The 25,103-nt window shown below is 46.5% G+C and overlaps 1 protein-coding gene and 1 long non-coding RNA gene across 7 annotated transcripts in view; one reads left to right on the top strand and one right to left on the bottom strand.

The window, feature by feature from the left end:
* The window catches only part of LOC110536864 (A-kinase anchor protein 2), a 231,595-nt gene that overhangs the window by 8,002 nt on the left and 198,490 nt on the right, over positions 1-25,103 (bottom strand). For all 6 annotated transcript variants that reach the window (XM_090191545.1, XM_090191546.1, XM_090191549.1 and 3 more), the window contains 2 exons: positions 22,237-25,102; positions 7,945-8,138 (listed from right to left, as the gene is read on the bottom strand). In XM_090191545.1, coding sequence (XP_090047671.1) covers positions 7,945-8,138; positions 22,237-25,102 — 3,060 coding nt within the window. The remainder of the gene's footprint in view (positions 1-7,944; positions 8,139-22,236; position 25,103) is intronic.
* Positions 6,104-6,771, top strand: LOC149979063 (uncharacterized). The gene is made up of 2 exons (XR_016484850.1): positions 6,104-6,214; positions 6,331-6,771. It is a non-coding gene; the product is annotated as an uncharacterized LOC149979063 (long non-coding RNA).

The following is a 25,103-nucleotide window of genomic DNA, read 5'->3' as shown; positions in this document are numbered from 1 at the left end:
CACAGTAAACCCTGTATGAAAACCCCACACTGAACTATTCACAGGCTGACATGCATGCACACTACCACCACAACAACAGGTCACCCGGGCATCAAGACACACTGCAGGAGGGTAGGGAAAGGAAACGTGGCTGACCCTAACTCCTCACAGAGGTGCAGAGGTCAGCCTTAATCAACATCCACGGTACAGGAAGCAGTTGTTGTTATTGGGGTTAACTGCCTTGCTCAAGGGGCAGAACGTTCCACCTTGCCAGCTCGGGGGTTACTGGCCTAATGCTCTTAACCACTAGGCTACATCTTATATCAATTATATTTTATTTCACCTTTATTTAACTAGCAGGCTAGCAGGGTTACTATAGGCAGTCCTACAGGTTGGAGAGTGGGAGGGGCAGCGAGCGGGATTATGTTGTCTAGGTGCCGCAGTAGGTCAGAGGTTACAGGAAGGAGCCATTACGAGCAAGCACACACACACACATGCACGCACGCACACACACACACACACGCGCACACACACACACACACACACACACACACACACACACACACACACACACACACACACACACACACACACACACACACACACACACACACACACACACACACACACACACACACACACACACACACACACACACACACACACACACACACACACACACACACTGGTTGAATGTCAAATGGCACCCTATTCCCTATTTAGTGCACAGCAAAAGTAGTGCACTATATTGTAGTGCACCAAATAGGGAATAGTGTCAGAGGCTGGTGTGTATTCATGGATTCGTCTTTCTGTGTTTTATATATTTCCTTCAATTCACAAGTGGCTGAATGTATCTCATCGGAGAAAGAATCAGAGGGAGCAAAACCCTTTGTTTCAGTGTGTGTGTAGTAAATGAAGTGTAGCCCATTTATCTGATGCTGTCTATCCCTCTATCCATCAAATAGAGTATGATGTTGTGGCCGCCTGTAGTGTTGAATGCAAGGGAAGCCAGCGAGCATTTGGCTTCCCTTGATTAAAAAAAAATATTATACAAATAATAGCCAATCAGCGTTGAGCTAAACGGAGTGAGCTCAACTGTGATTGGTACTAGCACACCAAAAAAAAAAAAAAAAAAAATGTAAAGGGAAGCCAGTTTGGATTTGGCTTCATTCCAATCACATCACATCAAGACAAACGTCATTGACAGGAAACACTTGAATTGTTGCATCTCGTTGTCCTCTGGTGGCTAGCTAGCTGAAACTGTCCCTTACCTAAATTAGGATGAAGATAGGGATTTTGACTTGTGGTTTTACTTAATTCTCCGTACTGACCAATGATTATAACGATGATTCTGATCCAACCATTGATTTATACATTGTTGTGCCCCTGGCCTGAAAGGATGGAAGTTCAATATGTAGCTAGATGTAGAAGGCTAATGTTAACTGGCTAACGTTGCCCATGAATGGAAGTTAGGCTAGCGAGCAAAGCATTTTAGCCAGGTAGCCTGGGACATTAAAAACTAAAAGCTTCTACTGTATGACAGAGTCATAGACCGTTTAGTCAACATGAAAGAGAGGAGGATGGCATTAGTGATGGTATTGGCGATGGTATTGGTGGTGGCATTGGTGGTGGCATTGGTGATGGTATTGGTGATGGTATTGGTGATGGTATTGGTGATGGTATTGGTGGTGGCATTGGTGATGGTATTGGTGATGGTATTAGTGATGGTATTAGTGATGGCATTGGTGATGGTATTGGTGATGGTATTAGTGATGGTATTAGTGATGGTATTGGTGATGGTATTGGTGATGGTATTGGTGATGGTATTGGTGATGGTATTAGTGATGGTATTGGTGATGGTATTGGTGATGGCATTGGTGATGGTATTGGTGATGGTATTGGTGATGGTATTGGTGATGGTATTGGTGATGGTATTGCTGATGGTATTGCTGATGGTATTGGGTGAATCAACATGTTTTTCTACTTCCACACACAAATCAGAACCATGGACATCCACGTCATACGTAGCTGAGTATTATTTAGTTGATTGGTCTGAATAGTTTTTGGAATCTTTTAGTTGTCACTGTATTAGACTAAACAGGTGATTTGATGATGTTGAAGTTGAAATGGTGCTGGAATAGTGGAGGAGCTCCTGTTGTCTTTGGGTCATGAGTTAACTCTCTGTGGTTCTAAATCAATAGTTGTTTAGTGGTCTGAAAATGTTGGAAACACGAACTTTCTTGACCCCTACAGCAGGTCATGTTTGTTATATTCAATACTTGCTTTGTGGACTTCATCAGACAGATGTTGTTCTCTGGTTTTGTAATGAAACAAAGTTGTGGTTGAATTTATTATACCACTGTGTCTGTCTTCTTGTCTCTGCTTTTAGACCTATATATCACGGTGGCAAGGCATATGAACTGAGAGGTTAAAGAGCAAACACATTTATCACAACACAGATGTTGTAAAAAGGGTTTTGTGTTTTCTGGCTTGGCTTCCCCGGTGATTTTACCCACACACTGCAACTGAATAGGGTTCATTTGGGACACAGGGGACTGAAACCAGAAGGCAAAACATAATAGATGCAATGCTCTTTCATCCCAGACTTCGTCTCTAGGCCTCATAATGTAGTAATGTCCTGATTCCTCATAATGTAGTAATGTCCTGATTCCTCATAATGTAGTAATGTCCTGATTCATCATAATGTAGTAATGTCCTGATTCCTCATAATGTAGTAATGTCCTGATTCCTCATAATGTAGTAATGTCCTGATTCATCATAATGTAGTAATGTCCTGATTCCTCATAATGTAGTAATGTCCTGATTCATCATAATGTAGTAATGTCCTGATTCCTCATAATGTAGTAATGTCCTGATTCCTCATAATGTAGTAATGTCCTGATTCCTCATAATGTAGTAATGTCCTGATTCATCATAATGTAGTAATGTCCTGATTCCTCATAATGTAGTAATGTCCTGATTCCTCATAATGTAGTAATGTCCTGATTCATCATAATGTAGTAATGTCCTGATTCCTCATAATGTAGTAATGTCCTGATTCATCATAATGTAGTAATGTCCTGATTCCTCATAATGTAGTAATGTCCTGATTCCTCATAATGTAGTAATGTCCTGATTCATCATAATGTAGTAATGTCCTGATTCCTCATAATGTAGTAATGTCCTGATTCCTCATAATGTAGTAATGTCCTGATTTATCATAATGTAGTAATGTCCTGATTCATCATAATGTAGTAATGTCCTGATTCACCATAATGTAGTAATGTCCTGATTCATCATAATGTAGTAATGTCCTGATTCATCATAATGTAGTAATGTCCTGATTCATCATATTGTAGTAATGTCCTGATTCATCATATTGTAGTAATGTCCTGATTCCTCATAATGTAGTAATGTCCTGATTCATCATAATGTAGTAATGTCCTGATTCCTCATAATGTAGTAATGTCCTGATTCCTCATAATGTAGTAATGTCCTGATTCCTCATAATGTAGTAATGTCCTGATTCCTCATAATGTAGTAATGTCCTGATTCATCATAATGTAGTAATTTCCTGATTCATCATAATGTAGTAATGTCCTGATTCCTCATAATGTAGTAATGTCCTGATTTCTCATAATGTAGTAATGTCCTGATTCATCATAATGTAGTAATGTCCTGATTCCTCATAATGTAGTAATGTCCTGATTCATCATAATGTAGTAATGTCCTGATTCATCATAATGTAGTAATGTCCTGATTCCTCATAATGTAGTAATGTCCTGATTCATCATAATGTAGTAATGTCCTGATTCCTCATAATGTAGTAATGTCCTGATTCATCATAATGTAGTAATGTCCTGATTCCTCATAATGTAGTAATGTCCTGATTCCTCATAATGTAGTAATGTCCTGATTCCTCATAATGTAGTAATGTCCTGATTCATCATAATGTAGTAATGTCCTGATTCCTCATAATGTAGTAATGTCCTGATTCCTCATAATGTAGTAATGTCCTGATTCATCATAATGTAGTAATGTCCTGATTCCTCATAATGTAGTAATGTCCTGATTCCTCATAATGTAATAATGTCCTGATTCCTCATAATGTGGTAATGTCCTGATTCATCATAATGTAGTAATGTCCTGATTCATCATAATGTAGTAATGTCCTGATTCATCATAATGTAGTAATGTCCTGATTCCTCATAATGTAGTAATGTCCTGATGCATCTCTAGGCCTCACCAGTCATAGAAATTGAATCCCTAGAATGGTCCTCCCATTTCAAGTCAATATAGCCATTTTAGTTATTCTATATTTCTATGGTTGAGGTCATGCGAAGCCCAATGGACAACAGGACAAGCAACATGCAAGGCCACGAACACAACATGGCCCCCTAATTCCCTATTTAGTGCATTACTTTTGACCAGAGCCCTGTGATATGCACACATAACAGGAGAGCAAGCCTGTAAGCAGAAAGCAGAGCATTGGACTGGTAGATACCTCTGTAGTATCCTTCATATAGCGCATCAAACAGGTGTACTGACAGACAGACAGACAGACAGACAGACAGAGAGAGAGAGAGAGAGAGGAGATAGACAGAGAGGAGAGGAGATGGAGAGGAGACAAACGGACAGAGAGGAGAGGAGATAGACAGAGAGGAGAGGAGATGGAGAGGAGATGGAGAGGAGACAGACAGAGAGGAGAGGATATAGACAGAGAGGAGAGGAGATGGAGAGGAGACAGATGGACAGAGAGGAGAGGAGATAGACAGAGAGGAGATGGAGAGGAGATAGATGGAGAGGAGAGGAGAAAGACGGAGAAGAGACAGACATACGGAGAGGAGGGGGACGGGACGAGACGACACAGAGAGAGAGAGAGACAGACAGAGGAGAAAGACAGACAGAGGGGAGACAGACAGAGGGGAGACAGACAGAGGGGAAAGACAGAGGAGAAAGACAGAGGAGAAAGACAGAGGAGACAGACAGAGGAGACAGACAGAGGAGACAGACAGAGGAAAAAGACAGAGGAGAAAGACAGAGGAGACAGACAGAGGAGACAGACAGAGGGGAAAGACAGAGGAGAAAGACAGAGGGGAGACAGACAGAGGAGACAGACAGAGGAGAAAGACAGGGAGACAGACAGAGGGGAAAGACAGACAGAGGAGACAGACAGACAGAGGAGAAAGACAGTGGAGACAGACAGAGGGGAGACAGACAGAGGAGAAAGACAGAGGAGACAGACAGAGGAGAAAGACAGACAGAGGAGACAGACAGAGGGGAAAGACAGAGGAGACAGACAGAGGGGAGACAGACAGAGGAGAAAGACAGAGGAGACAGACAGAGGGGAGACAGACAGAGGAGAGACAGACAGAGGAGAAAGACAGACAGAGGAGAAAGACAGACAGAGGAGAAAGACAGTGGAGACAGACAGAGGAGAGAGACAGAGGGGGAAGACAGAGGGGGAAGACAGAGGGGAGACAGACAGGGGGGAGACAGACAGAGGAGAAATACAGAGGGAAAAGACAGAGGAGACAGACAGAGGAGACAGACAGAGGAGACAGACAGAGGAGACAGACAGAGGGGAAAGACAGAGGAGACAGACAGAGGAGACAGACAGTGGAGACAGACAGAGGGGAGACAGACAGAGGGGAGACAGACAGACAGAGAATAAACATTAGAGGGACAACATGAAGTAAAGAATAACAACAGTGATAATGCATTGTCTGTCCCAAATGGCACCCTATTCCCTACGTAGTGCACTACTTTTGATCAGGGCCCATAGTACTCGGGGGGAAAGTAGTGCACTATGTAGGTAATAGGGTGTCACTTGGGACTTAGTCAGCATCTCCTTTTCACAGGGATATAAAACTGATTCTACACCGCTTAGAAGCATCTATTGTGTAATGATAATTACAGTAAGTTGCTACCACAAATTCATTAGCAGCTGTCCATATTCAAGAGGCTCAAAGGCCTCTTGAAAGCACAATTTAGAGTTTTTGTAAAAATTAATTATATTGTATTATCATATTAGGTCAATATGTAATTATATTGATGGAGAAATACATGATATTAATATGATTATCATGCTGATTACACTGTAAATAGTCCCTTAAATTATTTTAGTGTCAATTCACTTCCTTTTCCACAGGAAAGCCCCTGCGATGATCTGGAGTGTCACAACACAGAGGTCATGTGACAGGAAGAGAAACTGACCTTCGCTGCTAGTGACTCAGTGAGGAGCGGATGTCTGCTTAACCCCAACAATACATATATTTTTTACATTTGAGTCATTTAGCAGAAGCTATTATCCAGAGTAACTTACATTTTCATACATTTTCCCCTGTACAGGTCCCCTGTGAGAATGGAACCCACAACCCTGTCGTTGCAAGCGCCAAGCTCTACCTTAATACCAACTGAGCCAGAAAGAATGTATATGAATCCTAGATAGCTGATGCTATGTATTGGCCAATGAGAAGGTTTGAAGCCACCGGTCGGCCATATTGCCACTCCCCAGTAGGAACAGTCCTTCATAGGAAGGAATGGAAGTCTATAATATTTCAATTAAATGTTTCGAGGACAAAATTACATGTATTTCAGTATTTTTGTTGATGTAGTGAGGACATTAGTAATCTCTAAAAATTATACTTTAAGGAACATTTATGTATAAAAATATATATATATATATAATATCATATATATATTTAATTAGCATGTTTAACTGACATAATAATTTAAATGTATGCATTAAGCTGTCTGTATTAGAATAAACATAACGTAGACATTAAAAAAGCATTTCTACATCTTCTTAAATATATATATTTTTTTATCAACAGTGGGGGAATACCAAGATGGAGGCACAGTGGCTCCAACACAGCACCCACTATGTTCCATCTAGAATATATATATATAAATCATTAATCCGAAATCTACCTTGTTCCCTATTTAATGCACTAATTATGACCAGAGCCAAGAAGCTAGAGCCAAGAAGCTAGAGCACTATATAAGGAATAGAATGGCATTTGGGACGCATTCACTGTCAGGGAGAAGTGAATGCCTTCTGGCTTTACATGAAACCTCACAATGAAACGCAACAGAACCCAACTGTGCTACACTAAGCATAAGCTAACGAGTGGAATGGTAGCACAAACAGGTCATGTACCCAGGCTACTGTAGGTCACTAAAACCCTGAGAAAGACGGATCAATGAGCACCAGGAGAAAACATGGATAGTACTACTACTACTACTATACTACTACTACTACTACTACTACTACTATACTACTACTACTACTACTACTACTACTCCTACTACTACTACTCCTACTACTACTACTACTACTACTACTCCTACTCCTACTCCTACTACTACTACTGCTACTGCTACTACTACTACTACTACTACTACTACTACTACTACTACTACTACTACTACTATACTACTACTACTACTACTACTACTACTCCTACTACTACTACTCCTACTACTACTACTACTACTACTACTCCTACTCCTACTCCTACTACTACTACTGCTACTGCTACTACTACTACTACTACTACTGCTACTACTACTACTACTGCTACTACTACTACTACTACTACTGCTACTGCTACTACTACTACTACTGCTACTACTACTACTACTACTACTGCTACTACTACTACTACTGATACTACTACTACTACTACTACTACTACTACTACTACTACTACTACTGCTACTACTACTACTACTACTACTACTACTACTGCTACTACTACTACTACTACTACTGCTACTACTACTACTACTACTGATACTACTACTACTGCGACTGCTACTACTACTACTACTACTACTACTGCTGCTGCTACTACTGCTACTACTACTACTACTACTACTAATACTACTACTGCTACTACTACTACTACTACTACTACTACTACTACTACTACTACTACTACTACTACTACTACTACTCACGCTGTTGTCCTCTACTTTCTCCCGGCGCTTCACTTTGTGAGTCTCGTAGTCGTCCATCAGGGTCTGCATGAAGTTTTTGGGGCGCCCGCCGCCCCCGGAGTCATCACTGCCCAGGTCCGAGAGGGGCGAGGGCAGGGGACCCTCCAACGAGGAGGGGGAAGCAGGGGTCACAGGACGGATCTTCTCTATCTTACCTGTAGACAGAGGGTTGGAATAAACATTGTAAAAGAACACGCTAATACAATTTATATTGTCAATAATACACTGGTGTAAAGTACATAAGTAAACAGACTGTAAAGTACATAAGTAAACAGACTGTAAAGTACATAAGTAAACAGACTGTAAAGTACATAAGTAAACAGACTGTAAAGTACATAAGTAAACATACTGTAAAGTACATAAGTAAACAGACTGTAAAGTACATAAGTAAACAGACTGTAAAGTACATAAGTAAACAGACTGTAAAGTACATAAGTAAACAGACTGTAAAGTACATAAGTAAACAGACTATAAAGTACATAAGTAAACATACTGTAAAGTACATAAGTAAACATACTGTAAAGTACATAAGTAAACATACTGTAAAGTACATAAGTAAACATACTGTAAAGTACATAAGTATACATACTGTAAAGTACATAAGTAAACAGACTGTAAAGTACATAAGTAAACATACTGTAAAGTACATAAGTAAACAGACTGTAAAGTACATAAGTAAACAGACTGTAAAGTACATAAGTAAACATACTGTAAAGTACATAAGTAAACAGACTGTAAAGTACATAAGTAAACAGACTGTAAAGTACATAAGTAAACAGACTGTATAGTACATAAGTAAACATACTGTAAAGTACATAAGTAAACAGACTGTAAAGTACATAAGTAAACAGACTGTAAAGTACATAAGTAAACAGACTGTAAAGTACATAAGTAAACAGACTGTAAAGTACATAAGTAAACATACTGTAAAGTACATAAGTAAACAGACTGTAAAGTACATAAGTAAACATACTGTAAAGTACAACTTCACTATTTACATTCTTTGACTACTTTTTCATTTTACTTCTTTACTTCATAAATTGTCCTTGACACCCAAAAGTACTTGTTACATTTAGAATGTTTAGCAGGACAGGAAAATAGTCAAATTCACACACTTATCAACGGAACATCCCTGATCATCCCTCCTGCCTCTGATCTGGAGGACTCACTAAACAGAGAACATCCTGGTCATCCCTACTGCCTCTGATCTGGAGGACTCACTAAACAGAGAACATCCCTGGTCATCCCTACTGCATCTGATCTGGAGGACTCACTAAACAGAGAACATCCCTGGTCATCCCTACGGCCTCCGATCTGGAGGACTCCCTAAACAGAGAACATCCCTGGTCATCCCTATAATGCCTCTGATCTGGTAGACTCACTAAACAGAGAACATCCCCGGTCATCCCTACTGCCTCTAATCTGGAGGACTCACTAAACAAAGAACATCCCTGGTCATCCCTACTGACTCTGATCTGATGGACTCACTAAACAGAGAACATCCCTGGTCATCCCTACTGACTCTGATCTGGAGGACTCACTAAACAGAGAACATCCCTACTGCCTCTGATCTGGAGGACTCACTAAACAGAGAACATCCCTGGTCATCCCTGGTCATCCCTACTGCATCTGATCTGGAGGACTCACTAAACAGAGAACATCCCTGGCCATCCCTACTGCCTCTGATCTGGAGGACTCACTAAACATAGAACATCCCTGGTCCTCCCTACTGCCTCTAATCTGGAGGACTCACTAAACAGAGAACATCCCTGGTCATCCCTACTGCCTCTGATCTGGAGGACTCACTAAACAGAGAACATCCCTGGTCATCCCTACGGCCTCTGATCTGGAGGACTCACTAAACAGAGAACATCCCTGGTCATCCCTACACTCCCTACACTCGCATTAACATTTGCTAACCATGTGTATGTGACAAATAAAATTTGATTTGATTTGATTTGATCCCTACTGCCTCTGATCTGGAGGATTCATTAAACATAGAACACCCCTGGTCATCTCTACTGCCTCTGATCTGGAGGACTCACTAAACAAAGAAAATCCCTGGTCAACCCTACTACCTCTGATCTGGAGGACTAACTAAACATGGAACATCCCTGGTCATCCCTACTGCCTCTGATCTGGAGGACTCACTAAATAGAGAACATCCCTGGTCCTCCCTACTGCCTCTGATCTTGAGGACTCACTAAATAGATAACATCCCTGGTCATCCCTACTGCCTCTGATCTGGAGGACTCATTAAATAGAGAACATCCCTGGTCATCCCTACTGCCTCTGATCTGGAGGACTCACTAAATAGAGAACATCCCTGGTCATCCCTACTGCCTCTGATCTGGAGGACTCACTAAACAGAGAACATCCCTGGTCCTCCCTACTGCCTCTAATCTGGAGGACTCACTAAACAGAGAACATCCCTGGTCCTCCCTACTGCCTCTAATCTGGAGGACTCACTAAACAAAGAACATCCCTGGTCATCCCTACTGACTCTGATCTGATGGACTCACTAAACAGAGAACATCCCTGGTCATCCCTACTGCCACTGATCTGGAGGACTCACTAAACAGAGAACATCCCTGGTCATCCCTACTGCCTCTGATCTGGAGGCCTCACTAAACAGAGAACATCCCTGGTCATCCCTACTGCCTCTGATCTGGAGGCCTCACTAAACAGAGAACATCCCTGGTCATCCCTACTGCCTCTGATCTGGAGGACTCACTAAACATAGAACACCCCTGGTCATCTCCACTGCCTCTGATCTGGAGGACTCACTAAACAAAGAACATCCCTGGTCAACCCTACTACCTCTGATCTGGAGGACTAACTAAACATGGAACATCCCTGGTCCTCCCTACTCGCTCTGATCTTGAGGACTCACTAAATAGATAACATCCCTGGTCATCCCTACTGCCTCTGATCTGGAGGACTCACTAAATAGAGAACATCCCTGGTCATCCCTACTGCCTCTGATCTGGAGGACTCACTAAATAGAGAACATCCCTGGTCATCCCTACTGCCTCTGATCTGGAGGACTCATTAAACAGAGAATATCCCTAGTCATCCCTACAGCCTCTGATCTGGAGGACTCACTAAACAGAGCATATCTCTGGTCATCCCTACTACCTCTGATCTGGAGGACTCACTAAACATAGAACATCCCTGGTTATCTCTACTGCCTCTGATCTGGAGGACTCACTAAACAAAGAACATCCCTGGTCAACCCTACTACCTCTGATCTGGAGGACTAACTAAACTTGGAACATCCCTGGTCATCCCTACTGCCTCTGATCTGGAGGACTCACTAAATAGAGAACATCCCTGGTCCTTCCTACTGCCTCTGATCTTGAGGACTCACTAAATAGATAACATCCCTGGTCATCCCTACTGCCTCTGATCTGGAGGACTCACTAAATAGAGAATATCCCTGGTCATCCCTACTGCCTCTGATCTGGAGAACTCACTAAACAGAGAACATCCCTGGTCCTCCCTACTGCCTCTAATCTGGAGGACTCACTAAACAGAGAACATCCCTGGTCATCCCTACTGCCTCTGATCTGGAGGACTCACTAAATAGAGAACATCCCTGGTCATCCCTACTGCCTCTGATCTGGAGGACTCACTAAACAGAGAACATCCCTGGTCATCCCTACTGCCTCTGATCTGGAGGCCTCACTAAACAGAGAACATCCCTATTCATCCCTACTGCCTCTGATCTGGAGGACTCACTAAATAGAGAACATCCCTGGTCATCCCTACTGCCTCTGATCTGGAGGACTCACTAAACAGAGAACATCCCTGGTCATCCCTACTGCATGTGATCTGGATGACTCACTAAACAGAGAACATCCCTGGTCATCCCTACTGCATCTGATCTGGAGGAGTCACTAAACAGAGAACATCCCTGGTCATCCCTACACTCCCTACACTCGCATTAACATTTGCTAACCATGTGTATGTGACAAATAAAATTTGATTTGATTTGATTTGATCCCTACTGCCTCTGATCTGGAGGATTCATTAAACATAGAACACCCCTGGTCATCTCTACTGCCTCTGATCTGGAGGACTCACTAAACAAAGAAAATCCCTGGTCAACCCTACTACCTCTGATCTGGAGGACTAACTAAACATGGAACATCCCTGGTCATCCCTACTGCCTCTGATCTGGAGGACTCACTAAATAGAGAACATCCCTGGTCCTCCCTACTGCCTCTGATCTTGAGGACTCACTAAATAGATAACATCCCTGGTCATCCCTACTGCCTCTGATCTGGAGGACTCATTAAATAGAGAACATCCCTGGTCATCCCTACTGCCTCTGATCTGGAGGACTCACTAAATAGAGAACATCCCTGGTCATCCCTACTGCCTCTGATCTGGAGGACTCACTAAACAGAGAACATCCCTGGTCCTCCCTACTGCCTCTAATCTGGAGGACTCACTAAACAGAGAACATCCCTGGTCCTCCCTACTGCCTCTAATCTGGAGGACTCACTAAACAAAGAACATCCCTGGTCATCCCTACTGACTCTGATCTGATGGACTCACTAAACAGAGAACATCCCTGGTCATCCCTACTGCCACTGATCTGGAGGACTCACTAAACAGAGAACATCCCTGGTCATCCCTACTGCCTCTGATCTGGAGGCCTCACTAAACAGAGAACATCCCTGGTCATCCCTACTGCCTCTGATCTGGAGGCCTCACTAAACAGAGAACATCCCTGGTCATCCCTACTGCCTCTGATCTGGAGGACTCACTAAACATAGAACACCCCTGGTCATCTCCACTGCCTCTGATCTGGAGGACTCACTAAACAAAGAACATCCCTGGTCAACCCTACTACCTCTGATCTGGAGGACTAACTAAACATGGAACATCCCTGGTCCTCCCTACTCGCTCTGATCTTGAGGACTCACTAAATAGATAACATCCCTGGTCATCCCTACTGCCTCTGATCTGGAGGACTCACTAAATAGAGAACATCCCTGGTCATCCCTACTGCCTCTGATCTGGAGGACTCACTAAACAGAGAACATCCCTGGTCCTCCCTACTGCCTCTAATCTGGAGGACTCACTAAACAGAGAACATCCCTGGTCATCCCTACTGCCTCTGATCTGGAGGACTCATTAAACAGAGAATATCCCTAGTCATCCCTACAGCCTCTGATCTGGAGGACTCACTAAACAGAGCATATCTCTGGTCATCCCTACTACCTCTGATCTGGAGGACTCACTAAACATAGAACATCCCTGGTTATCTCTACTGCCTCTGATCTGGAGGACTCACTAAACAAAGAACATCCCTGGTCAACCCTACTACCTCTGATCTGGAGGACTAACTAAACTTGGAACATCCCTGGTCATCCCTACTGCCTCTGATCTGGAGGACTCACTAAATAGAGAACATCCCTGGTCCTTCCTACTGCCTCTGATCTTGAGGACTCACTAAATAGATAACATCCCTGGTCATCCCTACTGCCTCTGATCTGGAGGACTCACTAAATAGAGAATATCCCTGGTCATCCCTACTGCCTCTGATCTGGAGGACTCACTAAACAGAGAACATCCCTGGTCATCCCTACTGCATGTGATCTGGATGACTCACTAAACAGAGAACATCCCTGGTCATCCCTACTGCATCTGATCTGGAGGACTCACTAAACAGAGAACATCCCTGGTCATCCCTACTGCCTCTGATCTGGAGGACTCACTAAACAGAGAACATCCCTGGTCATCCCTACTGCCTCTGATCTGGAGGACTCACTAAACAGAGAACATCCCTGGTCATCCCTACTGCCTCTGATCTGGAGGACTCACTAAACAGAGAACATCACTGGTCATCCCTACTGATTTCTGATCTGGAGGACTCACTAAACAGAGAACATCCCTGGTCATCCCTGCTGCCTCTGATCTGGAGGACTCACTAAACAGAGAACATCCCTGGTCATCCCTACTGCCTCTAATCTGGAGGACTCACTAAACAGAGAACATCCCTGGTCATCCCTACTGCCTCTGATCTGGAGGACTCACTAAATAGATAACATCCCTGGTCATCCCTACTGCCTCTGATCTGGAGGACTCATTAAATAGAGAACATCCCTGGTCATCCCTACTGCCTCTGATCTGGAGGACTCACTAAATAGAGAACATCCCTGGTCATCCCTACTGCCTCTGATCTGGAGGACTCACTAAACAGAGAACATCCCTGGTCCTCGCTACTGCCTCTAATCTGGAGGACTCACTAAACAGAGAACATCCCTGGTCCTCCCTACTGCCTCTAATCTGGAGGACTCACTAAACAAAGAACATCCCTGGTCATCCCTACTGACTCTGATCTGATGGACTCACTAAACAGAGAATATCCCTAGTCATCCCTACAGCCTCTGATCTGGAGGACTCACTAAACAGAGCATATCTCTGGTCATCCCTACTACCTCTGATCTGGAGGACTCACTAAACATAGAACATCCCTGGTTATCTCTACTGCCTCTGATCTGGAGGACTCACTAAACAAAGAACATCCCTGGTCAACCCTACTACCTCTGATCTGGAGGACTAACTAAACTTGGAACATCCCTGGTCATCCCTACTGCCTCTGATCTGGAGGACTCACTAAATAGAGAACATCCCTGGTCCTTCCTACTGCCTCTGATCTTGAGGACTCACTAAATAGATAACATCCCTGGTCATCCCTACTGCCTCTGATCTGGAGGACTCACTAAATAGAGAATATCCCTGGTCATCCCTACTGCCTCTGATCTGGAGGACTCACTAAACAGAGAACATCCCTGGTCATCCCTACTGCATGTGATCTGGATGACTCACTAAACAGAGGACATCCCTGGTCATCCCTACTGCATCTGATCTGGAGGACTCACTAAACAGAGAACATCCCTGGTCATCCCTACTGCCTCTGATCTGGAGGACTCACTAAACAGAGAACATCCCTGGTCATCCCTACTGCCTCTGATCTGGAGGACTCACTAAACAGAGAACATCCCTGGTCATCCCTACTGCCTCTGATCTGGAGGACTCACTAAACAGAGAACATCACTGGTCATCCCTACTGATTTCTGATCTGGAGGACTCACTAAACAGAGAACATCCCTGGTCATCCCTGCTGCCTCTGATCTGGAGGACTCACTAAACAGAGAACATCCCTGGTCATCCCTACTGCCTCTAATCTGGAGGACTCACTAAACAGAGAACATCCCTGGTCATCCCTACTGCCTCTGATCTGGAGGACTCACTAAATAGATAACATCCCTGGTCATCCCTACTGCCTCTGATCTGGAGGACTCATTAAATAGAGAACATCCCTGGTCATCCCTACTGCCTCTGATCTGGAGGACTCACTAAATAGAGAACATCCCTGGTCATCCCTACTGCCTCTGATCTGGAGGACTCACTAAACAGAGAACATCCCTGGTCCTCGCTACTGCCTCTAATCTGGAGGACTCACTAAACAGAGAACATCCCTGGTCCTCCCTACTGCCTCTAATCTGGAGGACTCACTAAACAAAGAACATCCCTGGTCATCCCTACTGACTCTGATCTGATGGACTCACTAAACAGAGAACATCCCTGGTCATCCCTACTGCCACTGATCTGGAGGACTCACTAAACAGAGAACATCCCTGGTCATCCCTACTGCCTCTGATCTGGAGGCCTCACTAAACAGAGAACATCCCTGGTCATCCCTACTGCCTCTGATCTGGAGGCCTCACTAAACAGAGAACATCCCTGGTCATCCCTAATGCCTCTGATCTGGAGGCCTCACTAAACAGAGAACATCCCTGGTCATCCCTACACTCCCTACACTCGCATTAACATTTGCTAACCATGTGTATGTGACAAATAAAATTTGATTTGATTTGATTTGATCCCTACTGCCTCTGATCTGGAGGATTCATTAAACATAGAACACCCCTGGTCATCTCTACTGCCTCTGATCTGGAGGACTCACTAAACAAAGAAAATCCCTGGTCAACCCTACTACCTCTGATCTGGAGGACTAACTAAACATGGAACATCCCTGGTCATCCCTACTGCCTCTGATCTGGAGGACTCACTAAATAGAGAACATCCCTGGTCCTCCCTACTGCCTCTGATCTTGAGGACTCACTAAATAGATAACATCCCTGGTCATCCCTACTGCCTCTGATCTGGAGGAGTCATTAAATAGAGAACATCCCTGGTCATCCCTACTGCCTCTGATCTGGAGGACTCACTAAATAGAGAACATCCCTGGTCATCCCTACTGCCTCTGATCTGGAGGACTCACTAAACAGAGAACATCCCTGGTCCTCCCTACTGCCTCTAATCTGGAGGACTCACTAAACAGAGAACATCCCTGGTCCTCCCTACTGCCTCTAATCTGGAGGACTCACTAAACAAAGAACATCCCTGGTCATCCCTACTGACTCTGATCTGATGGACTCACTAAACAGAGAACATCCCTGGTCATCCCTACTGCCACTGATCTGGAGGACTCACTAAACAGAGAACATCCCTGGTCATCCCTACTGCCACTGATCTGGAGGCCTCACTAAACAGAGAACATCCCTGGTCATCCCTACTGCCTCTGATCTGGAGGCCTCACTAAACAGAGAACATCCCTGGTCATCCCTACTGCCTCTGATCTGGAGGACTCACTAAACATAGAACACCCCTGGTCATCTCCACTGCCTCTGATCTGGAGGACTCACTAAACAAAGAACATCCCTGGTCAACCCTACTACCTCTGATCTGGAGGACTAACTAAACATGGAACATCCCTGGTCCTCCCTACTCGCTCTGATCTTGAGGACTCACTAAATAGATAACATCCCTGGTCATCCCTACTGCCTCTGATCTGGAGGACTCACTAAATAGAGAACATCCCTGGTCATCCCTACTGCCTCTGATCTGGAGGACTCACTAAACAGAGAACATCCCTGGTCCTCCCTACTGCCTCTAATCTGGAGGACTCACTAAACAGAGAACATCCCTGGTCATCCCTACTGCCTCTGATCTGGAGGACTCATTAAACAGAGAATATCCCTAGTCATCCCTACAGCCTCTGATCTGGAGGACTCACTAAACAGAGCATATCTCTGGTCATCCCTACTACCTCTGATCTGGAGGACTCACTAAACATAGAACATCCCTGGTTATCTCTACTGCCTCTGATCTGGAGGACTCACTAAACAAAGAACATCCCTGGTCAACCCTACTACCTCTGATCTGGAGGACTAACTAAACTTGGAACATCCCTGGTCATCCCTACTGCCTCTGATCTGGAGGACTCACTAAAAAGAGAACATCCCTGGTCCTTCCTACTGCCTCTGATCTTGAGGACTCACTAAATAGATAACATCCCTGGTCATCCCTACTGCCTCTGATCTGGAGGACTCACTAAATAGAGAATATCCCTGGTCATCCCTACTGCCTCTGATCTGGAGGACTCACTAAACAGAGAACATCCCTGGTCATCCCTACTGCATGTGATCTGGATGACTCACTAAACAGAGAACATCCCTGGTCATCCCTACTGCATCTGATCTGGAGGACTCACTAAACAGAGAACATCCCTGGTCATCCCTACTGCCTCTGATCTGGAGGACTCACTAAACAGAGAACATCCCTGGTCATCCCTACTGCCTCTGATCTGGAGGACTCACTAAACAGAGAACATCCCTGGTCATCCCTACTGCCTCTGATCTGGAGGACTCACTAAACAGAGAACATCACTGGTCATCCCTACTGATTTCTGATCTGGAGGACTCACTAAACAGAGAACATCCCTGGTCATCCCTGCTGCCTCTGATCTGGAGGACTCACTAAACAGAGAACATCCCTGGTCATCCCTACTGCCTCTAATCTGGAGGACTCACTAAACAGAGAACATCCCTGGTCATCCCTACTGCCTCTGATCTGGAGGACTCACTAAATAGAGAACATCCCTGGTCATCCCTACTGCCTCTGATCTGGAGGACTCACTAAACAGAGAACATCCCTGGTCCTCGCTACTGCCTCTAATCTGGAGGACTCACTAAACAGAGAACATCCCTGGTCCTCCCTACTGCCTCTAATCTGGAGGACTCACTAAACAAAGAACATCCCTGGTCATCCCTACTGACTCTGATCTGATGGACTCACTAAACAGAGAACATCCCTGGTCATCCCTACTGCCACTGATCTGGAGGACTCACTAAACAGAGAACATCCCTGGTCATCCCTACTGCCTCTGATCTGGAGGCCTCACTAAACAGAGAACATCCCTGGTCATCCCTACTGCCTCTGATCTGGAGGCCTCACTAAACAGAGAACATCCCTGGTCATCCCTAATGCCTCTGATCTGGAGGCCTCACTAAACATAGAACACCCCTGGTCATCTCCACTGCCTCTGATCTGGAGGACTCACTAAACAAAGAACATCCCTGGTCAACCCTACTACCTCTGATCTGGAGGACTAACTAAACATGGAACATCCCTGGTCCTCCCTACTCGCTCTGATCTTGAGGACTCACTAAATAGATAACATCCCTGGTCATCCCTACTGCCTCTGATCTGGATGACTCACTAAATAGAGAACATCCCTGGTCATCCCTACTGCCTCTGATCTGGAGGACTCACTAAACAGAGAACATCCCTGGTCCTCCCTACTGCCTCTAATCTGGAGGACTCACTAAACAGAGAACATCCCTGGTCATCCCTACTGCCTCTGATCTGGAGGACTCACTAAATAGAGAACATCCCTGGTCATCCCTACTGCCTCTGATCTGGAGGACTCACTAAACAGAGAACATCCCTGGTCATCCCTACTGCCTCTGATCTGGAGGCCTCACTAAACAGAGAACATCCCTATTCATCCCTACTGCCTCTGATCTGGAGGACTCACTAAATAGAGAACATCCCTGGTCATCCCTACTGCCTCTGATCTGGAGGACTCACTAAACAGAGAACATCCCTGGTCATCCCTACTGCCTCTGATCTGGATGACTCACTAAACAGAGAACATCCCTGGTCATCCCTACTGCATCTGATCTGGAGGACTCACTAAACAGAGAACATCCCTGGTCATCCCTACTGCCTCTGATCTGGAGGACTCACTAAACAGAGAACATCCCTGGTCATCCCTACTGCCTCTGATCTGGAGGACTCACTAAACAGAGAACATCCCTGGTCATCCCTACTGCCTCTGATCTGGAGGACTCACTAAACAGAGAACATCACTGGTCATCCCTACTGATTTCTGATCTGGAGGCCTCACTAAACATAGAACACCCCTGGTCATCTCCACTGCCTCTGATCTGGAGGACTCACTAAACAAAGAACATCCCTGGTCAACCCTACTACCTCTGATCTGGAGGACTAACTAAACATGGAACATCCCTGGTCCTCCCTACTCGCTCTGATCTTGAGGACTCACTAAATAGATAACATCCCTGGTCATCCCTACTGCCTCTGATCTGGATGACTCACTAAATAGAGAACATCCCTGGTCATCCCTACTGCCTCTGATCTGGAGGACTCACTAAACAGAGAACATCCCTGGTCCTCCCTACTGCCTCTAATCTGGAGGACTCACTAAACAGAGAACATCCCTGGTCATCCCTACTGCCTCTGATCTGGAGGACTCATTAAACAGAGAATATCCCTAGTCATCCCTACAGCCTCTGATCTGGAGGACTCACTAAACAGAGCATATCTCTGGTCATCCCTACTACCTCTGATCTGGAGGACTCACTAAACATAGAACATCCCTGGTTATCTCTACTGCCTCTGATCTGGAGGACTCACTAAACAAAGAACATCCCTGGTCAACCCTACTACCTCTGATCTGGAGGACTAACTAAACTTGGAACATCCCTGGTCATCCCTACTGCCTCTGATCTGGAGGACTCACTAAATAGAGAACATCCCTGGTCCTTCCTACTGCCTCTGATCTTGAGGACTCACTAAATAGATAACATCCCTGGTCATCCCTACTGCCTCTGATCTGGAGGACTCACTAAATAGAGAATATCCCTGGTCATCCCTACTGCCTCTGATCTGGAGAACTCACTAAACAGAGAACATCCCTGGTCCTCCCTACTGCCTCTAATCTGGAGGACTCACTAAACAGAGAACATCCCTGGTCATCCCTACTGCCTCTGATCTGGAGGACTCACTAAATAGAGAACATCCCTGGTCATCCCTACTGCCTCTGATCTGGAGGACTCACTAAACAGAGAACATCCCTGGTCATCCCTACTGCCTCTGATCTGGAGGCCTCACTAAACAGAGAACATCCCTATTCATCCCTACTGCCTCTGATCTGGAGGACTCACTAAATAGAGAACATCCCTGGTCATCCCTACTGCCTCTGATCTGGAGGACTCACTAAACAGAGAACATCCCTGGTCATCCCTACTGCCTCTGATCTGGATGACTCACTAAACAGAGAACATCCCTGGTCATCCCTACTGCATCTGATCTGGAGGACTCACTAAACAGAGAACATCCCTGGTCATCCCTACTGCCTCTGATCTGGAGGACTCACTAAACAGAGAACATCCCTGGTCATCCCTACTGCCTCTGATCTGGAGGACTCACTAAACAGAGAACATCCCTGGTCATCCCTACTGCCTCTGATCTGGAGGACTCACTAAACAGAGAACATCCCTGGTCATCCCTACTGCCTCTGATCTGGAGGACTCACTAAACAGAGAACATCACTGGTCATCCCTACTGCTTCTGATCTGGAGGACTCACTAAACAGAGAACATCCCTGGTCGTCCCTGCTGCCTCTGATCTGGAGGACTCACTAAACAGAGAACATCCCTGGTCATCCCTACTGCCTCTGATCTGGAGGACTCACTAAACAGAGAACATCCCTGGTCATCCCTACTGCCTCTGATCTGGAGGACTCACTAAACAGAGAACATCCCTGGTCATCCCTACTGCATCTTATCTGGAGGACTCACTAAACAGAGAACATCCCTAGTCATCCCTACTGCCTCTGATCTGGAGGACTCACTAAACAGAGAACATCCCTGGTCATCCCTACTGCCTCTGATCTGGAGGACTCACTAAACAGAGAACATCCCTAGTCATCCCTACTGCCTCTGATCTGGAGGACTCACTAAACAGAGAACATCCCTGGTCATCCCTACTGCCTCTGATCTGGAGGACTCACTAAACAGAGAACATCCCTGGTCATCCCTACTGGCTCTGATCTGGAGGACTCACTAAACAGAGAACATCCCTGGTCATCCCTACTGCCTCTGATCTGGAGGACTCACTAAACAGAGAACATCACTGGTCATCCCTACTGCTTCTGATCTGGAGGACTCACTAAACAGAGAACATCCCTGGTCATCCCTGCTGCCTCTGATCTGGAGGACTCACTAAACAGAGAACATCCCTGGTCATCCCTACTGCCTCTGATCTGGAGGCCTCACTAAACAGAGAACATCCCTGGTCATCCCTACTGCCTCTGATCTGGAGGACTCACTAAACAGAGAACATCCCTGGTCATCCCTACTGCCTCTGATCTGGAGGACTCACTAAACAGAGAACATCCCTGGTCATCCCTACTGCATCTGATCTGGAGGACTCACTAAACAGAGAACATCCCTAGTCATCCCTACTGACTCTGATCTGGAGGACTCACTAAACAGAGAACATCCCTGGTCATCCCTACTGCCTCTGATCTGGAGGACTCACTAAACAGAGAACATCCCTGGTCATCCCTACTGCTTCTGATCTGGTGGACTCACTAAACAGAGAACATCCCTGGTCATCCCTACTGCCTCTGATCTGGAGGACTCACTAAACACACATTCTTCATTTGTAAATGATGTCTGAGTGTTGGAAGGTGTCCCTGGATATCCTTAAATAAAATAAAAACCAAGAAAATCATGTCGTCTGGTTTGCTTAATATCAGGAATTTGAAATGATTTATACTTTTACTTTTGATACTTCAGTATATTTAAAACCAAATAGTTGTTTAGTTACTCAAGTAGTAGTTTACTGGGTTTTAACTCATTTCCTATTAAAGTATCTTTACTTTTACTCGAGCTTGACAATTGGGTACTTTTTCCCCTTAATCATGACAATATAATAGGCCATGTACTGAATATGTCAGTATAATTTACAGTATCATTTACAGTATAATTTACAGTATACACCCTGTTATATTGTCAGATACAGTATATACCCTGTTATATTGTCAGATACAGTAGCAAGAGTTCTTGTCAGTTAGCTCACCTGGTGCCGTCTTGCTGGGGAGTTTTGTGGGCGGCAGGCTGCCTGAGAGACTTAGTTTGGCGGGTAGGCTGTTGGTCTTCTGCTTGTCCCCGGAGTTGATAGGCATTGTTTTGGGCCTTCCTGTCTGGTTTGTTCTGGGGCCCGGTCCGGATCGCACCGCTCCCAGGCTCTGCCTCTGCTTCTTCAGATCCTCCTCTCTCTCCTGTGCCGCGCGGATCTCCTCCTCGATCATGGACAGAGTCCTCTGCTTCCGGGAGCGCAGCTTGAACGGCCCGGTGCTCTGCTCGGTCTCCTGGGTTCTGGTGGCTTCTGCGGTGCTGCGGAGCTCGGCCGCCTCGGAGTACTTAGAGAAGTAACTGAACTGGTCCTTCTCGCTGGGGGTCGGCGACAGCTCTGGAGGCTGGTAGGGCTCTACAGGGCGAGGAGAGATGTGGACGGGGGTGCGAACTGGGACGGGGTCTGGATTCAGGGCCAGTGAGCGACTGAGGGCGGACTGGACCAGGATTTTAGGACCTCCGGAAGAGGACCTCCGGGGAGGGGGGGCGTAGGTAGGTTTCTCAATCTGGGCTGGGGGGGACTGATGCTGTGGGGGAGGAGACTGATGTTGGGTTGGAGTTAACTGGAACTGAGCTTGTGGGGACTGTTGCTGGGTGGTTTGTGATGGACTTGATTGGTACTGGGGTGGGGGTGACTGGACGGACTGATGGGGTGTTGGCCACTGCTGCAGTGAGCTGGGGGGTGAGTGGAGCTGGGGGGATGGAGGTGAGTGGAGCTGGGGGGATGGAGGTGAGTGGAGCTGGGGGGATGGAGGTGAGTGGAGCTGGGGGGATGGAGGTGAGTGGAGGGCCAGGAATGCTGGAGGGTGGTCTAGGAGTGTGGGTGACTGGTGCTCTGGGGGTGGAGATGAGAGCATCCCAGAAGATGGCGGCAGGACGTCTAAGTCTAGGTGCCTCTCTGGGAGGGGGTAGGGGAAGGACTGTGGGGTGGCACGGGGGACCCCCTGCCACTCTTCTCCCTGTTGAGACTGGTTCATAAGGGCATGCTGGATGGCACTCTGCACCAGGAGCTCTGCATGGTACTCCAGCTCCTCCTCCTCCAGATCCCGACCCAGGCGCCGCTCCCCGAGGGATCTGAGGGTGTCTTCCTCCATCTTGCCATTGATGGGTGTGGTGGCCTGGGGGGTGGAGGGGAAGGAGTACTCCCCCAGAGACGTCTCCCCCAGATAGGCCGACATGGTCTCATTTGACGCATCGCTGTCGGAGATGTTGTCCATGCTGAAGTCGTTGGACAGGGTCTCCAGAACAGTAGTATCCTGGGAACGCAGGGAGAGCTCGTCCAGTCCAGAGTCACACTCCTCTGGGTGGCAGGACAGGGAGGCGCTGGGGGAGTGGGAGGAGGAACGATGCTGCAGGGATGAGGAAAACAGCTCAGAGTCTCCCTCATCTTTCAGGATGGTCATGACGGCCCGGGCGCTGGTGAAGTCTCCATCGCCTTCTCTGTTGTTCATCGTGGCCTCCTTGGGGCCACTGTTCCTGGGTTCTTCCTGTCCCAAGGTAGTAGTGGGGGACTGGGCCTCTCTCTGGATGCAGTAGATCCCCTCTGTCCTGACTGTAGTTGTGGGTGTGGTGACGTCGTTGGCCTCTAGTGGCAAGCCCAGGCAACTACTGTAGCCTAATGTGGCGGAGCTGGAGGATCTATCCACATGGGTGACGCTGTCTGGCGCTCTGGAGAAGGGCTTGGCCGAGTAGAGCTGAGGTGCCACGCCTCTCTTCGGGGCTGTGACCTGTGACCTCTCAGCCTGCTGCTGCCTGGCGTGTTCTATCTGGAGGAACTGCTTCCTGGCGACGGAGAAGTCTATCTGCTCCACCAGGATGTCCTCTTTGGTGCTCTGGAGAACCTCTGCCGGGTCCCGGTTGGACTCAGGGTCAAAGCCGGGCTCAAACGTCATGGAGTACTGGGCGTACGTCTGGGACGACCCCCAGGTGTACTCTGACCTCCGCTGCTGCTTCCTCTCCTCGTACTTCCTGTGTGACTCAAGTTTGTCTGGCTCCAGCTCTTCCTCCAGGCTTTTCTCCTGAGGAGGGTTCCACCATTTTGTGCCCATGCCAGGGTTCTTCTTCACGGCCTGGCCTCGGATCAGCTCCAGCCGCTCCCTCTCCAGCTCTGCCACCTCCTCCGACGGACGCACCTTCTTCACACGCACCTCCTTCTCACACGGGTCGAACAGCTTGGAAGGCTTCTTCTCCTCCTGGAATGCCCGCAGCTCGAAACGTGCCTCCTTCTTGATGGTCATCACAGTGGGGGATGTTGTTTCTCCTCCCTGGTTCCTGTAGTTCTCATGCTCTCCCATTGGTCCAGAGTGGCCGTCGGGTTTGGAGTTACTGGTGTTATTGACTTCCTGGTGGTCTCTGAAGGTGGTTTGCTTCCTGCCCTCTACTGTGACCTCATGGTTGGTCTGTGGGGATTGTGTGTCTGTGTTGGAGATGTGGACGGACGGCCCAGTTCCGTCAATACCGACATCCCTGGGGTCTCTCTCAGGTTTCTCTGTCCCGTTAGAGGGCAATGGCATGGTGTCAACCTCTGGGTCGCAGCAGTTAGCCTCCAACACCTCATCCAGGTATGCTATCTCCTGGGCCACCTCTGTGTCCAGGGGCTGAGTCTGGTGCTTCTTGCCCAGGCTGTTGAGCCCTTGGCTGGGGTAGCAGGTCTCAGGGTGGGCCTCCACCTCCATAGGTCTGGTGGAAGTACTGCTGTCTCCTCCGCCCGCTGAGATCACACTGACAGAGTCAAGAAAACTTACGCTCTTTCTCTCCGTTCTGTCTCTCTTCAGATCATCACTGGCATCCTCTGATGCCTTGGAGGATTTC

The sequence above is a fragment of the Oncorhynchus mykiss genome, chromosome 12, assembly GCF_057628025.1.
Source record: "Oncorhynchus mykiss isolate SJ-2025 chromosome 12, ASM5762802v1, whole genome shotgun sequence".
NCBI classification, from domain to species: domain Eukaryota; kingdom Metazoa; phylum Chordata; class Actinopteri; order Salmoniformes; family Salmonidae; genus Oncorhynchus; species Oncorhynchus mykiss.
The sequence above is the reverse complement of the archived record's forward strand: the minus strand, read 5'-3'. Positions and strand labels throughout refer to the sequence as shown.